This window comes from Aspergillus lentulus, assembly GCF_001445615.1.
Source record: "Aspergillus lentulus DNA, contig: Alt17, strain: IFM 54703, whole genome shotgun sequence".
Lineage (NCBI taxonomy): Eukaryota > Fungi > Ascomycota > Eurotiomycetes > Eurotiales > Aspergillaceae > Aspergillus > Aspergillus lentulus.
Window position 1 is genome coordinate 646,173 of NW_028322112.1, and position 16,696 is coordinate 662,868.

At 50.3% G+C, this 16,696-nt stretch overlaps 5 protein-coding genes across 5 annotated transcripts; 3 read left to right on the forward strand and 2 right to left on the reverse strand.

The window, feature by feature from the left end:
- Positions 1 to 322: 322 nt before the first annotated feature.
- ALT_9258 (putative cysteine synthase) lies at positions 323 to 1,798 on the forward strand (the record flags this gene model as incomplete). The annotated part of the gene is made up of 5 exons (XM_033560664.2): positions 323 to 607; positions 667 to 726; positions 779 to 897; positions 956 to 1,572; positions 1,626 to 1,798. 5 exons carry the CDS (start codon positions 323 to 325, stop codon positions 1,796 to 1,798), a joined length of 1,254 nt encoding a protein of 417 aa, XP_033416555.2.
- A 100-nt stretch (positions 1,799 to 1,898) lies between these two features.
- On the reverse strand, positions 1,899 to 3,656 carry ALT_9259 (Myb-like DNA-binding domain protein; the record flags this gene model as incomplete). The annotated part of the gene is made up of 1 exon (XM_033560663.1): positions 1,899 to 3,656. The coding sequence occupies one exon, from the start codon at positions 3,654 to 3,656 to the stop codon at positions 1,899 to 1,901; it is 1,758 nt and encodes a 585-aa protein (XP_033416554.1).
- Positions 3,657 to 4,263: 607 nt separating this feature from the next.
- On the forward strand, positions 4,264 to 5,964 carry ALT_9260 (beclin 1; the record flags this gene model as incomplete). Its single annotated transcript, XM_033560662.2, has 2 exons — positions 4,264 to 4,348; positions 4,424 to 5,964. 2 exons carry the CDS (start codon positions 4,264 to 4,266, stop codon positions 5,962 to 5,964), a joined length of 1,626 nt encoding a protein of 541 aa, XP_033416553.1.
- Positions 5,965 to 11,402: 5,438 nt separating this feature from the next.
- ALT_9261 (uncharacterized protein) lies at positions 11,403 to 12,070 on the forward strand (the record flags this gene model as incomplete). Its single annotated transcript, XM_089600574.1, has 3 exons — positions 11,403 to 11,565; positions 11,620 to 11,712; positions 11,838 to 12,070. The coding sequence occupies 3 exons, from the start codon at positions 11,403 to 11,405 to the stop codon at positions 12,068 to 12,070; spliced, it is 489 nt and encodes a 162-aa protein (XP_089455071.1).
- A 2,700-nt stretch (positions 12,071 to 14,770) lies between these two features.
- On the reverse strand, positions 14,771 to 16,075 carry pex13 (peroxin PEX13; the record flags this gene model as incomplete). The annotated part of the gene is made up of 1 exon (XM_089600575.1): positions 14,771 to 16,075. One exon carries the CDS (start codon positions 16,073 to 16,075, stop codon positions 14,771 to 14,773), a length of 1,305 nt encoding a protein of 434 aa, XP_089455072.1.
- Between the last annotated feature and the right edge of the window lie 621 nt (positions 16,076 to 16,696).

Genomic DNA, 16,696 nt, shown 5'->3' on the forward strand with positions numbered 1-16,696 from the left:
TATTGGTGACGACGTTCTAAATGATTGGCAAGCAGGATGTCGGAACAGCTGTCGAAACAGCTGACTGAGGATCGGGCTGTCCATAGGACGATGGAACAGCGGGTATTCGGGGAGATATGATTCAGCCGTAGTAGACAATTGACAGAAATGACGATAATGATGGATGATGGATGGAGGCCGGCGGCGGAGTTCCTCAAGTGGCCCGAGCTTTTCTCCGACTTCCTCACTGACCTCACTCGCTCGAATGTGATCTAGATAGTCGCTCTTTTGATTTTGGGCGTGCTTTTATGTTTTGACCGGCCTCAGACCAGAATTTCTCAGTATGTCTGACCATTCTAGGGTCTGTATAGGGACCGCCTTTGTGGCTGGAATCCTCCTCGCGGTGGGGTTTACTGAGCTTCTGTATCCGGAGTTGAAGAATCGTCTCCGAGGAACTCATTCTCAGTCGACAAAGGGCCTGCAGGATAGCTCCGCAGACTCGTTGACGGCCAGGCCAGGGCCTCCTGCAATTGTTGACGGCATTGAAGGCTGCATTGGGAATACTCCTCTGTTACGTATTAAATCCTTGTCAGATGCGACTGGATGCGAGATTCTTGGGAAAGCAGAGGTATGGTTGTTGTCTATTCGCCTACAGTTGAGCAGATCGCATCTCTAATGCTGTTGTAGTTTTTGAACGGAGCAGGTCAGAGCTCCAAGGACCGAGTAGCCTTAAGCATGATTGAGATTGTATGTGATACGCGCCCCGGTCCCTTCTCATGCCAATTATTAACCTGCAAAGGCCGAGCAAAAAGGTATCTTGAAACCTCACTCCGGGGATACCATCTACGAGGGCACGTCCGGTTCGACCGGCATTTCACTGGCCACGCTCGCCAGAGCAAAAGGCTACCTCGCTCACATGTGAGTCTCGACTCGCGCGCTTACATGAAGTGTTCCTGCCGCAACTGACGCTCAATAGCTGCATGCCATCTGACCAAGCAATCGAAAAGTCAAATTTGCTCCTGAAATTAGGCGCAATAGTAGATCGTGTACCTCCCGCACCGATCGTTGAAAAGGACAACTTTGTCAATCGCGCGCGCGCCCTCGCTCAAGCTCAGACACTGTCTCCCACGGGTGGGACAGGCTTCTTCGCAGACCAGTTTGAAAACGAAGCCAATTGGAGAGCTCATTACAACGGTACGGGGCCGGAGATTTATGCTCAGTGCAACGGTAAACTTGACGCGTTCGTCGCCGGCGCCGGTACTGGGGGCACAATCTCTGGCGTCGCTCTCTTCTTGAAGCCCCGGATTCCAAATTTGACTGTAGTGCTGGCCGATCCTCAGGGAAGTGGACTCTACAATCGAGTACGGTTCGGCGTCATGTTTGATCTTAAGGAAAGAGAAGGCACGAGGAGGCGAAGACAGATTGACACGATTGTTGAAGGCATTGGGATTAACCGCGTCACTGCCAACTTCGAAGCAGGAAAGGAGCTCGTGGACGATGCTGTGCGAGTGACGGATGCGCAGGCGTTGGCCATGGCTAGATGGTTAGTCGAAAAGGATGGTATCTTCGTTGGAAGTAGCAGTGCTGTTAATTGTGTGTATATTCTTGGTACCTAGTCTGCTACCTTGCTAATCACTATGATACAGGTTTTGCGGCAGTCAAGACAGCGATGAAGCTTGGTCCTGGCCATAGGATCGTCACAGTCCTGTCTGACTCTGGCTCAAGGCACCTATCTCGATTCTGGGCCAAGGCTGGAGATGTCGGAGGTGCGGTGGATACCAAGCTTGAGGACGTTCTGAACGCCAAAGATGACGAGTAGCTGTTCGGTACGAAGAACAGCAATTCTTGGATTCGCGTTTGATGAAGTTGCAGGGCTTTGCAGTCAAAGCGTACCGCAATCGAACTCCTGGGAGCACGTCTCACACGCTCTCCTTCTCCTTCTCGCGATCGTCCTGTTCCCGTGTCTCTCTGGGGTTGGCCTGAGAGACACGATCGAGAGTTGACTGCTCTGGGACGTGAGCTCCGTCGCCTGTCGGCTTCGCTTCGCCCACGAGCTTTGCAAATCCGTACTTTGAACCGTCATCCAGCTCAGCCCAGAGTCTCAACAGTGCGAACTCTATTTCCGCGTGTGAACGGCCGGGAAGGGCGGCACGAATATGGGGCCAAGTTAAACCTTGTTGGTCCTTGAAAGTCTGCAATTTGTCTGCCTCCTCCTTCGACCAAGGTTTGGAGATTCGAGGCGGTTTGTCATGCCGTTCAGTCCAATGCGTCTGGTTCCACTGGATGAGTGAAATTAGTTTTCGCTGCGGAAGATGTTCTTGGACTTCCTTCCATTTCTTTCCTTCAATCTGCCTCATGCGGATGATCACTTTTGCCTCGTCTGGCGTCATCAGTGTCCTTTTTGCTCTAGTAGGAGTGGACGCCTGCGCTATGACCGGGTCTGCGTGTTGTTCGGCTGCAGAAATAGGTGTATCTACGGAAAGGCACTGATCTGCATGTTTTTCAATGGTCTCAGGCTGTAACTGTGAAGCTGCGCCGTTGGCGATTTTGGGCTCTGTTGCCCCACGAAGAGCATTCATGGTGGGCTGGCAACCGTGATTCAGCTGAGGGAGAAGCGGTCTGCGCTCGTCCTTCGTGCGACTCGGAGTGATTTCGACATGATTTTTGCCCCTGACATGAATGGGATTCTTCGACGTTGGCGATGGTTGATAGTCTTCCTGCAGAGGATCGTCCGATTCGCTTCCGTCAGGGGTTTCTGCAAACGACCAGTCGTGTAAGACAGGGCTTGATTGGTGCTTGTGTTTTCGTTGGCTGACTCCAAATTTCTTTCTACTTTTTTCTTTTCTGCCGTCTGTGTTGCGCCTAGATTGTCCAGGAAGTGCCCACAGAGACCCCGCTCTTGGGGGAGACGCAGACCGGACAGCAGTCAAAGGAAGCTTGGGGCGTGATCGGTAAGAAATGGGCGTCGAGAACTCGGCTTTAATCTCGGGGACGCGCCAGATAGACTCCAGTGGCTCATCCGCTTTGTCTCCAGGGGTCTCTTGGGATTGGATGGGCGTATCAGCCGTAGTATTTGCTTTTGCTGGAATAGCCTCACTTTCAAGCGGCAGGGCTTGACTATTAGGTTTATCTGAGTCACTGGGGACGATCAATGCACAGTCCAACAAGGAATCCACACTTTTCGAATCGTCATCCGAATCCGCCTCGGCTGTCTCAGGTGGCTGCTTTTCATCATATGCCCGGTCTAACCGAAGCGCTGGCGGTTGCGGCGAAGTAAGCGGACACTGTAGCTGCTCTCCGTCTTTCGCATCGTCACCGCCAGTCTCTGTATCTATCTCCAAGTCATGTACAGATCCCGCCAGCGTAGCTTTGGAGATCTGAACCGTAGACGTGGGCAGGTCTTCCCTGAACAACCACCCAGCCTCGTCCTTTTCCCCAGTATCATCTTCGCCGGACATTCTCTGCAAGTGACCATTATTGACCACAATTTTCCCTGTCTGTAAATCGATTTCATCCCCAATATCTGTGAAATCTTTTCCGTATTTTTCGAAGATGCGTTCAAAGATCGATTTGAGGCGTAAGTCATTTTGGGCTCTGGCTTCCTGCAGGTCTATATCGTCCGAGCCTTCGCTGTGACCACCCAAGGATAAGCGGGGTCTTTTCTGAGGCCTTTCCATGGTGGTTGAGGTTCAAGTGAGCTGTAGAATTCGTAGGCATAGGCAGACACCGAAGGTGAAAGAATTGTGCTCGAGCTTTCGAGATACGGTTGGGTTGGGGAATTGACAGACTTCCTGTTCGAGGGATGTTGGAACGGTCACGAGAGTCATTGAAGGCTATGTGCTGGGAGCGTCCATAAAAGGTAGAGGTCGCAAAGTTGTGCTGCAGTAATGTAGGCAGACATGTGTTATTGCCGTCTGAATGGCAGCAAACGAAGCTCGAATATGATTCACATAATATGGATGACTGAGAGGACAAAGTAGTTGGCAATCCCATTCATGAGCAAGACCCTATTGTTATAGCCATACTTTCTCTATAGAGTGAACTGTCCTTCAATAAGGGTGCGAATTCAAGCCCTTGAATCTGCTCCCTCCATGGCTCGGACAGCGGACAAAAACACGCGACGCCGGGCATGGGTTGCTGCATGACGTCTCCCTGCGGAACACCGTGCATGTCTCCCCCCATGCGCTTTTCCGTCTAGTCAGAACAACACTCATCTTATCCGTACCTGACGGGTTCTTCTCTCGCGCATAATGCATGGAACGACATATTCAACAACCTACAAACATGTATTGTCAAAAATGTCGGACGCCGCTGAAGCTGGATGGCTCCCTTGAGGCACTCAATCCGGCGGCCTTTGACTTACTCGTGGGTAAGCTTCCAGCTGCATTCCCTAGGGACGAATCGTACACGTTCGCTAACTCTTGTCCTTTCCATCGATAAATAGGCTCAACAGGCAGAACTCTTCCGGAAAATAACACCACATCCTCTACACTACCTTCCTATCCCCCCGAAAGGCGAGAACTCTACGATCGAGTCTCCAACCATGCTACGGCGCCAGTATATAGAAGATCGATCCCAGCGCCCCGGCCTACGGGCAGCGGCCAAAGCAACCCTCCCAGGCTGGGCCGAGGAGACAGCGGCAACATGTCGTTCGTCATGCTCACGGAGTCACAGGTCGGCCCACCCCACACCAGCTCCAGCAACAATGGAGAAGGTCAGTCGTGGGCGAACAAAAGGCCGTCTGGCGCCCCGAACAACGAACGGGAACCAGAAGACGGGTCTTTCTCGAATCAAGTAGAGAGAACAAACCTGTTATTTGAAATCATATCAGCCCGCTCTGATATAGACCATCCGATTTGTGTTGAGTGCACGGAGATGCTCGTGGATGGGCTACAGAAACGGCTCGTGTCTGCCACCAAGGAGCGGGATGCTTACATATCATTCCTAAGGGACTTGAACTCTTCAGCGCCCACCGCGGAGGAAATTGAAGCGGCTGAAAAGTCGCTCAAGGAGACTCTCGCGGCGGAAGAGGCGGCATTTGAGGAGCTTGTCGCATTGGAGAAGGAAAAGGCCGCCCTGGACGAGGAAATCGCAGCCCTGGAGGAAGAGTCGCGACAGCTGGATCTCGAGGAGGAGACGTTCTGGCGAGACCGGAACGCATTTGCTTTGACACTGTCCGAATTTCAAAACGAACGCGATGCCCTGAATATGCGGTACGATCATGATTCACGCCAACTGGAACGACTACAACGCACTAACGTTTACAATGATGCCTTCTGCATTGGGCACGACGGCTACTTTGGGACCATCAACGGGCTGCGACTGGGCCGTCTGACCAATCCTTCGGTGGAGTGGCCGGAAATCAACGCAGCTTGGGGTCAGACGACACTACTGTTGGCTACTATCGCTGATAAATTGGGATTCCAGTTTCAGGGGTATCGACTGAAGCCCATGGGATCCATGTCACGGATTGAGAAAATCGAATATCCTCGAACGTCACCAGCTCAGTCCGCGCTCGGTGGGGGTAGCGCAGAGACCTCCCCGGCGGCAAAGATCACCACTCTCGATCTCTTCTCTTCTGGGGATCTCCCGCTCAATCTCCCTTGGCTTCACCGCCGGTTTGATGCAGGTATGGTCGCTTTCCTAGAATGTTTACGTCAGCTGGGAGAATTTGTGGAGACGACGCCAGCTCCTGTCTCGTCGACTCGTCGAGGTCACGGTAGTGCTCCCGTAGCAGGGTTGAAACTCCCGTATGAGATCAAGCGGGACAAAATCGGCGATGCGAGCATCAAACTTGGTTTCAACCAAAACGACGAGACCTGGACGCGTGCGTGCAAGTACACGCTGACCTGTTGCAAATTCTTGCTAGCTCATGCAAGCAATGTTGCCAGTGCTGGATCCAGTAATTCTGCAGCTGTGGCGGCTGCAGCCGTCGCAGCGGGCGAACAGGCCCGACTAGCAACGGCCAGTCCGACTCGAAAGTAGGACCAGCGTCATACAGGGCAACATGGGTGCATCGCATGCTGTGTAGCCTCAGGCAGCACTTCCTACTTGATTCGCCTTCGCTCCAGCCAGCATCAAGCTGGTGTCAAGGATCTCGCTAGTAGATCCACCACGCAGCGCCGCGAATGGCCAGTTACATGGGAGTTGCACTTGTGACATCCCCTTCCAGCGCTCTGGCGCCAATCGGGAAGGGCAAAAGCGTATCCGGACACAACCTGGTTGGTCAAGATTTGGCACGCAAGTAGTCTCATGGTTGCCTCGGTCCACCCCCTTAGGATCTGAATTCCAGCTGAGGTCTCGACTGGCTCGACTTGGAGTTGTCTCGCTATGTGAGAGTTGCGGATGGCAGTCTGTCGCCCTTGCGTTGTGCCTTGTAGCACGACCATGGTGGTCTGTATCTCATAGGAAAGGCATAGATCGGCAGTACTCCGCGGTTTTAATGGCATTCCAGGCGGTCTCTATGCGGTAAAGAGGACAGCGTCCTTGGCTTTTCTTCTTGCTCAACCATCAAGTGGTTCTGGTGCAGGACGGTGGTCCTCGGACATACCTTCCTATGAACCATGGGAAACTAGATGACGATCCGAGATCTGCCATAGCGGTAGCCGGACACTTGCTGACAGGACGGCTTGTACGGTCCACGACGGCGTGTTGGAAGTTGATCCTTGTTGTATCATGGCAACCAGACCCCGTCGTATCTACTCGTCGTTAGTTGTTACAACTTACAAGCGAATGCCATATGAGGGAAACGGGAGATCGTCCATTAGCCCGGCGGCCGTGATGATGACACATCCCCGTAACAACCTGGGAAGTGGAGGCGGCGCGACGCAATCTTATTCCGACCATTATAGGTGACAGGTGTCAGGGAGTCTTGCATCGGCCTAGTAACAATATTACTGTACGGTCTACGAAACCGCTTATCAATTAGTCTAGCCAGACGACGGTCAAATCCCAGCGCATTGTTTCTTCTTTTCTTTGTCCCTCTTGCGTCTGTCTGTCTCCAATCACATCCTATGTAACCCACCAAACGCCGCTGAGCCAATCGACGACGGTCGAAGCAGCAACATCGAGAACAAAGAAACCAGACGGTCCGAGAAACCGTCATTCATTCTACTGATCCATGCTGCTGGGACCGTCAACCTTTTACTTATTATTGATGATTGATCATTAATGATCCTACACGTCAACGAGGAATGGGTTGTTTCGGGCCGCTCCCGACACACGAGGTTATTTTCTCTTTCTTTGTCAACCATCAAAAGTCAAGTGTGTGTCCACCTTGCATATTGGGGTTTGCGAGGCCGATCTAGGCAAAGTATCATTCTCACACGAAACGGCGGCGTTGGGAACTGGACTTTTGGCATGCAGTTCACCACAGTCTATCGCATTTGCCACCAGTTCGTTTTTAAGACCACCCTTGGCGAAAGGATGGATGATTCCCCCACGAATCAGCGTACGGAGCAGATATACTGAAAACAACAAGGCAGTGGATGTCGATGAAAAGGGTCCTTGCTCCTTCAGCTTGGTCGCCATTGACGTTGTGGCTAAGTACTGCTCCAGCCCAGGAGGGATATGTCAACTCAAGATTAAACCGTCGAAGTAAGGGAGTGCCTCCCACCCAATTTTGGAGTAGTGCCGAGCTTGATGGATGCGAAATAACTGGGTCATGAGTGAACTCCATACCCTAGTCTCCTGTACTCGGTGACCGTTTTCTGTCTTGTGGCCAGTGTTGGCGCCGCCTCTTTGGATGTCTGTAACTCACTACGGAGCAGTCTATGCCTTGGCCAGATCCCCGTTTTACCAGGGAGTGTGCTGGAAGATGGAGAAGTGGGCAGCTTTGTCAACAATATTCTCTAGATCTAACCAATGGAAGCACATCAGTAACCGTTCGTTTAAAGGTGATAATCTCCGGGTTTTGTGCGACGATGGTCTCATGGGTGGGTGTATATGTATGTATGTATGTATCAGTGTCGAGATATTGTGGGTAGTGCAAAGTACGAGTAGATATCGCTTCATAGTAGGAAGTACCTTACGGTAGGTCGATGGAACCGGACGGACACATCCGATCTGGTCCACCAGCATAATGCACCGCCGATTCTTTCCTAAAGAGTGGACAATCCAGCCGAGCAAGGGTGCCTTACAGTCTTCAGGGCTTACTTCTTCAGGATAAGTAGCAGGACTCGACTATGAGGCAGCTGTAAGTATTACTTCTACTTGGGAGCAGATAGAAACGTGACGATGTTAACATAGTATTGCATCATCATCTCAGGCAAACTATCAGCTGAGAATCAGAGCTCTGGAGTCTTAGCTGGAGAATCGTTGACTCAATCCGGAGTCGCGAGGATTGAACTGGAGCTTAGACCTCTTCGCCATCATGTCATCAACCATGACTCGAGACAACTAGGCCGTGCCACCCCGATTTCAAATAATAGCTTGGAAGCTGAACAGACGACGTGAGGTCTCTAATCCTAGATGAGCGCTTACTGTCCACTATCCTGTTATTTCTCGCTGCTTTGCCCCATACCGAACTTTGTAGCCTACCATTCCCCAGATACCTACATAATTCGCTGTGTCCTCATACATATGCTGGGGGTCATGGTACCCTCCATCCCAAGTCTCCGTCACCAGGTGATGGGGGCCAGGGTTTCAGAGGCAAAACTTGGGTCGCGATTTTGCATTATTGACAAAATTCCGTCTAGTCCGTTACCCCGTGAATGATTTTTCTCTTTTCGGTCATTTAATGAAGTCAAGTCGATCCCTGATCATATCCTACACCCACAGGAATCACGTTAGTCCTGATGAAGTAGTAGCTGCATCGGATGGCATGTAAGCAATGGTACACCTGCAGGATTAGCGCAGGCAAACACAAAGTACATAAAGAAGGTACGTAACTCATTCTTTACGGACGACAGAGGTACGGAGGATGAAGCACGAAGCACGAAGCGCGATCAGGCGATCAGGATGACACTTTTACCTCTACTCCGTACCTATATTGACAGTTATCACTACATACCTAGTAGCATGGCAGTATGAAGACCGAGGATATGGTACATTGTGCGCTTGTGAAAGAGGTCAAGCCCCTGGGACTTGACTTCACTTGACAAAGAACTATGTCCCTATTATTATTGAAAAGTCTTGCTTGAGGAGGGCTAGACTACTTAGTGCTTTGTAGCTACGTGTGGACTGGAGAAGAGTGGGTATTATCCATTTATCCCCGTGTTCATCGTTATGAGCTGGTTTTTACTATTTCCATAGTACTACAAGCTTGCCTCCCCACTTCTCTAGACTACAGTTAGGTAGACATACTTAACGCAGAGTTTAACTAACTGTTACGGAGTAGACTCACATTGAGAATAGTCTTGTTAAGGGAGTAAATTCATGAAATAATAGATAGTACTAGATTACCATGTAATATAAGGTATGATGTTTCCGTATTCCGTACCTCTGTCGACAACACCGGGGGATCAAAACAAAAGTACACGGACCATCAGTACTATGAGCTACAGGCCCACCGATTGGCCGACGGGAGCAAGGATCGGGATATCCGCGGGCGTTCCAGCAGCAAGTGGCCGCAAAGGGCAAGCAGAGGTCCTTGCTAGTCGTCCTCTGCCTGTCAGCGATCTATCGTCATTTCTCCCCTTGGGAAAAAAAAAGAAGTCACAAGCATTTCATCACTTATATATTATATTGATGTTGGTCTCATTTTGATTATGAATATTCTTTTTTCGATTCCGAACCCTACCTATTGATCTATAATCTCTAGCATTTTGCCCTTTGCTGTTCTTCCTCTGTCTGCTGTCGCTGTCTGGTGACTCTGGTCCTCATTATTCAAGCCAAAGTACCACGACCAGCTAGGAAGTGCTAGCCCCGTACTTAGGCCGCCGGGTGGACACCCTTAGCCTCCTTTTGGCCCCGGGTTGTATCCTTCGTTTCGAACCTTTTTTTCTGTAGCCTCGTTGTATTTTTGTTTCTATTTTCTAAATTTTCTCTCTCCCTTTTTTTCTACAGCTGATCTACAGTCACTGTCAGACAGTTCTTCTCTGATTTCCATGTTTTCTTTTTCCTCTTGGGTTCAGTAGTAAGGAATCCTATATCTAATTTGAAATGTTCTGTCTAGCATCAATAAGTATTCAAATATTTATTATTATTTTCATTATTATCCCAGATAGTTCAGTTCTTCGAATTTTATAGAAGGATTTGCTGGCAGTTTTCTGTTGGAAGAGAAGCAGGAACGACAATGGCCCATAAGAAAACAGCTCGAAAATTCATTTCTTTTATCATTATTGGATGCTAGCGAGGCTGCTAGCTACCACGTACTTACAGAAAGACACAGACCACATGCTTTTACTTGCCTCTTACCTTGACTGCTATTCTTTCTCTTGCAGTCGACCTGAAGCAATTGCCTGCCTACTACATACCTCCCTTCTACTACTGACTGACTGTCCACTCGTTGCTGTCTGAGTAATAGAACGTGTGTCACGACGATATCTACTGGCTCTTCTTGGGCTACTTCCACCCAACTGCGACTAGTGACTTCTGCATCTGAACCGGATTCAAGTGACAACTACCTACAACTCCATACGACTGTCTGGAATCTACCTCATTGCCACTTGTGCTGCCACAGGCAACTGACAAACCGTTGATATTGTCGACCCTGCAAGCTATACTACTCTACTACATAAGAGTCTTTTTTGTAATTCTATTGTGCCTCATTGCCGTTCTCTTCTCTATTTGGTCCGCTATTTCCCCAACGTTCGTTTTCTTTTCACCCTTCTATAACTCATCGCCGTCTGCGCCGATCCTCGTCCCCGGCTATCTCGCCCTCGTGAGCTCTAGAGTATGCCTACCAGACAAGTTCTGGTGATTCGTTAATGATGGATGGTTCCATCGCCTCGTCGTCCAATTTCTCTGCTTCCTCATCGTCTTCGTCCTCAGCAATCTTTCGCCCCCGCAGATCTGACGACTGGAATGAGTACCGTACGGTTATTGAGCGTCTATATCGCGACCATCAGCTGAAACTAAGAGATGTGAAACGAATCATGGAACATGATTATAACTTCGTTGCATCGTACTGTCTTCCTTTCCCTCGTGTTCTTTCCCTTTTTCCCTCTCCTTCCCTTGGTTTCCAGTTTTGGTCGACGGTGGTCAACATCACATGAGCATCTCATGGAGTTGATCATGCCTGTTTTACCCTCAAAATGAAAGGTTTTCTAAATCCCGTTGAACGGAGCAAGAACAGGAAAATATTTTTCTCCTCTTCTCGCGTTTGCCTCGCTTTTATTTCTGTTTCTGGATTATCTTATGGTGAACTGCATCCGATGGTTGAACTTCTTGCCTAACTTGGACTTCCCAGAGAAAAGCAATTCAAGGACCGTTTGGCGGCATGGCATGTCCGAAAGAACATAAAGGCCAAAGAAGTCCATGTGATGATCCGAAAGCAGCAAAAGCGAGCTGCTCGAGGCAAGCAAACCGCGTTTCGAGTCGGTGGCCAGGAAGTCGACTCCAAGCGCATCGCTCGCTTTGTCCGTAGGTACGGTGCGTCCTGGGACAACACTCGCAACGACTCCCATCAGACGAGTCCTGAGCCAGGTGTGTCGCCTTACGAAAGTATTTGGACAGACCCCACGTTGCTAATTCAACTAGCAGATACCCCATCCGACATGAGTTGTTACACTCCCGAACCGGACGATCGATCTGCGGCCTTGTCCCCTCTACCGGAATCTCAATCGATGCACCGTGAGTAGCCCATTTCTCCTTGTTCGATCAACCATCTGTCACCTCCGATTTCTCCTCGCAATCGATCTCAAACTTTTGATATAGCACATGTTACCATCTTGAACCAAGTTGACAAGAAGAAACAGGTGAAAACAAAATTGATCCTCTTCAAAGTCCCGAACTGGATGACAATCAATCTTTGTCGTTGGCTACTCTCAGTCCTACCTCAACGCACCCTACCCCAAAACCAATGGAAGACCTGACGACGACTGAAGATGTATGGGAGGCTCTGGATTCATTTCAAGATCGTCTTTTAGCCCTCGACAAGAAGCTCGAGGAGAGCATGTCGAACTTCATTACACCCGGAGAAGAATGCTGAAAAAGCTGCTGGCAGTCGCCTCGAACTCGGAAACCCGCAAGGACTTGATGATCCGGTCTAGAATATGGTCTCACAGGATTTTCTGCGGGGTTTGGCACCAAGCGATCATGGTGATCACTTTTTTCCTTTTTGACTATTAACCACCGTATAGCATGTTACCCATCACTGCGTTTGCCCTTCCGTGTACTACTCAATTCTGTCTCGTTCATTGTCATTTCTGCAGTATGATTTCATAGACAACTATGGTTTGACTTGAGCGGAAGATGATGCAGAGTAGGAGAGAAGTGAACCATTAAAGCTAGCGGCAACCGGAGCGGCTGGGTAACTCAGCGACCATTTGTCTGCTGCCTTTTGCATCGTCGTCGCATCCAGTTCGCAGCCAACTCTACAGGACCCATCCCTTACAGAGCGCTCTGGGTCCGTCGAGATCCATGCTCCACTTATCGCTCCACCCTGCTACATATCAGGCGCGCTACATTCGAGAAGACGTCCCTGAGTTATTTGCTCCGCAAACAGCAGGTCCAGACAACTCCGACGGGAATCACTTGCACGGTGCCTCGCTTCCACGGATAGTGTCAAAGCCTAATCGTTCCTGGTCTGTCATATCGTCAGAGTCGTTCTTCACTACAACCATTGGAGGTCTGGGAACGACTGAGGCTCAGGATGGAAGCGGACCCTGCGTGGTGCACGGGTATACGAGTGTTTGAAAGATACGCCAGGGTCACCGAAGATGATTAGGTAGACGCACTCTGCAGAGACACTGCGGCTGCGGCTGGCCAGGGCATTCCGGCTGGGGTCAAAGGAACGAAATGCGGGAACTGCAGGAACCCATGATGCTGCTGCTCCACACAAGACAGACATTACAGAGGTACGAGGCAACCCTGAGCATCTGTACAACAAGCCTGGTGTGTGTTTATGGGCGAAGCTCAGGCGGAGTAACCAATATTGAGACTGCTTTGGGGAATTATGTGCAACCACCACAGTGTATTACGAGAGCCATCTATAGAGTGCTAGAGATGATCATCTCATCTGGCGTCAGTCAGAATATAATCGGTAGACAAATACCTCTCTACTCTATCATATAAACAGCTCCTAATCACAACACAGAAGTAGAAGCACTGTACTACAAATGCACCTGCATTTTCATCCATGGTGGTGACCAAAGCCGCAGACCCCAATCACAACAAAGAAACCAGTCTTCCAAACTCACACAAGCAGTAACACTACACCAAACACAATACACCATCTCACTAGCCCCATCCCAGCACAAAGAGAAAGGGAAACACCACCAACCAAACACACCCCCCGGAAAAAGATTCCGTCTTTAACCCGGCCCGAATCATACGCCCAGGCACTGCATAGCACACTGCAGACAAAGACCCTCCTAGCCCCCGGACAACTTACCAGGATGGGCGACTATCACTTAACGCCCGCCAAGAACAATAGGGCCGAACCAGGGATTGGTAGGGTAGGTTAGCTGTTAGCCTTTGACGGAGGCCGGAGCTGCAGAAGCTAGATACTACGAATCTACGAGCCCAACGTTTTGAGTTGACTGTTTTAAGTTGATGAAAATAATTTTAACGGATATAAAGTACAGACTATCCGGGTTCTAGGTTCCCGTTTGGAGTCGTGGCCCTGGCGTACAATGTCAAGTCAATCAGACGAGACGAGACGAGGGCGGGCGGTGGCTGGCTCTCAGACACTGATGCGGGATCCTTCGCCTATCAAGATATTGAGTACTTCCTACTCCGTACGAGGTAAGCACATACTTACCAGGTTCTTGTCTAGTTCTACGTAGAAGGTTATCTACTCCAGCGGCTGAGATAGACGGGTTCAGGTTCCGGATCTTCGCCGATGGGTCTTGGACTTACTCCCGAGTGCGGACGACGGAACTGCGGACGGGATGGTGCGTACGTTACGACGATTCCCGTTGTTAGTGTGCGGACACACGACACTCTCCAGTCTCTTCCTAGACTCTTAGAAGGGACGCGTGGTAAAGTGGATCTGGTTTCTTTGATGGATTTAGTTGGTCTGGAGTCTGGACTGGAGTCTACCTGTCAGGTTTGCGATAGGTCGAGTGCCAGCTCATAGGTCGGGCGATGGGCCAAGGATTTCATTCAAACACGTTCATTCATAATCATGGTTATTAGCGGCGTGTCAGCTGGATCGGTTACTATTTGAGATATCTAATACTTCGGTGTCCCGGATTTATATCACAGTCAGTTCCATATTGCGACCAGGCCCTACAGTATGGATGAGGGATGGAGGACTTGATTAACAAAAGTACCTTTCGTTACAAAGTGTGCGCAAAATGTACTTTTGCAACACCAAGTGTGTGATGAGACAGTCGAACTGCATGTCGGTGTATTGAGTAAATTGTCATTGGGTAAAGTATACACGGCATAAGAAGTAGATGATATAGATAGGGACCCCTCGCTCAAACGTAACAAGAACAGATAAAACGCAGAGAAAGAAAACATTCATGTCCAGATGTACCCAAAAAACGACAGTATCCTGGCGTCGTCGTTCAATACCCCCAGAGCTCGTAATCCGCCACAAACACTGATGTATCGACAAGCACGGAGAGAAAGAGTGGGATAAGTAAAGCCAGAACCGGATATACCGCCATATCGTTTGGTCGTGGTTTATCGTGATAGTAATAAAAGGTGACGAGGTGACGACGACCTGTCATGGCATGGCTTATGAGTAGAATGCACTCTTCTGAAAGCTCTCCGGCGAGATGTCACCCATTTTCCCCTTCAAGACTGGTTTCTTCTCATCGCTAACCTGAGCCTTTTCAATGACGGATGTCATAGTATTGCTACGGCTGCCCGCTTCGCTGCCGGAGGTGATGGCCTGCTGCACGGGTCTTCGTTGAATGGTTTCGAGGTAGGGCCCTGGGAGGTAGCCAACACGGCCGTCCCGAGCGCGGCAGCGCCACCACTCAGATGCGTTGCCCATGGGGTCAGTCTTGCTGAGAACGGCGACAATATCACCCTTCTTAACGGCCAGATCGATACCGGCGCTTTCCTGAGACTCTGGAGTGTAATCATACAAAACTCGGCAGAAATCAAGCTTCGATGGATCTAATGGCGCTTGCATGGGCTCCCCATTTGGTCCCAGCATCATCTGCTTACGCTGCTCTTCCTGCGAGCGCGCGAGGGCTTTGATGAGCTTGCCCATCAAGTAGGGAAGACCGAAAACGGCGATAAGGAACATGAAGAAGGGCTTCTTCGAAGGCTTGGGGGGAGCAGGAGAGCCGTCTGGGAGCGTTGCAGGCGCCGAGCGCCCGTGCATAAAGGCCGCAAACGCAGAGGGGGTGAGAGAGGCAGCATCAGCCGGCGGGGGGCGCCCCGTAATCTTCGCAATCAACGTCCTGAACCATCTGATTATTGTGAAAATTCCCAAGGCGGACCCAAGAGTATTTCGCAAATTGCCGAACTGCTCTGCAACAGAGACCATGGCTTTGAAGAAGTTAGCAATATCCAAAAAAGAAGGCACTGATGACAGGAACATACCAAAAAAGGAGCTATGAGTCGCCATATATGTGCTTTCCAGCATCTGAGCAAATCCACCAAATGCACCCACAATACTCTCAATCATCTGAAAGGTAGCCTGCGTGCTCTGGCTGAACGAATTCGTCAAGCTGTTGGGATCATTGGGGTCGCCAGGCATGCCACCACCGTACATGCCCCCCATGCCCCCCATGCCACCGTACATACCCCCGTAGCCACCATAGCCTCCATACATGGAGCCCATCGTACCGAAGCGAGAGTATGGCGATGAATATGCGCCGTAGCCGCCATAGCCGGTTCCATAGGGCGTGGTACCGAACCGTGATGCGCCATAGGGGGAGTAGTTCGACGCTGTCCGGTTTACAACGGAGTTCAATGTGTCAGGGCGAGAAGGTAAGGAGGGAACGGTAGAGGATGATATTGTCGAGGTGGATGTGGGTATGGACGAGGTAGCGGTCGGCGCTGTCGCAGCGGCGGCTGTTGGAGTCATCGTCGAACTACCGGCGGGGGACGCTGATAACACAGTGCCTGATGAAGCGAAGCAACAACGTTAGCGATCAAGCTCTCGATGATAGAGACAGCACAGAATAAGTATTCAACAGCAGCGGGTCACCTACCACCGCCAGCAGTGCCTGCTCTCTCCCACGGTTTAGGTGGCGAAACCGACGCCATGGAGTTGCGGAGGGGATAATTCTCACCAGCCTCTCATTTGAGCCCAGCCAATAATCAGGTAACGAGTTGGACCTCGATGGCAAGTCGCTAAATTGATATGAGGATGATGCTGGAAACGTGGATGCGCAGAAGAGAGGGGACGCAGGAGATGGTCAAGAGGAGATGGGGGTGGAGCCGTTTGGTTTGGAGGACAAAATTACATAGCGCATGTGGCCGCAGATGCCGAGGCTGTCTGCTTTTGCCGACAGACACTGTTCTGAGCCGGAGAACGCCGTGGCTATTTTCATCATCATCCATGAGGTTGGTTATACTTAAGATCGACAGGTATATTTTGTATCATCGGTTGCACAGTAAATATTACCATATTTCATCACGTTCTTCCAGTGACTTGACATTGATATATGACAATGTTCTTGAGCCTCAAGTACAGCTATTCTCC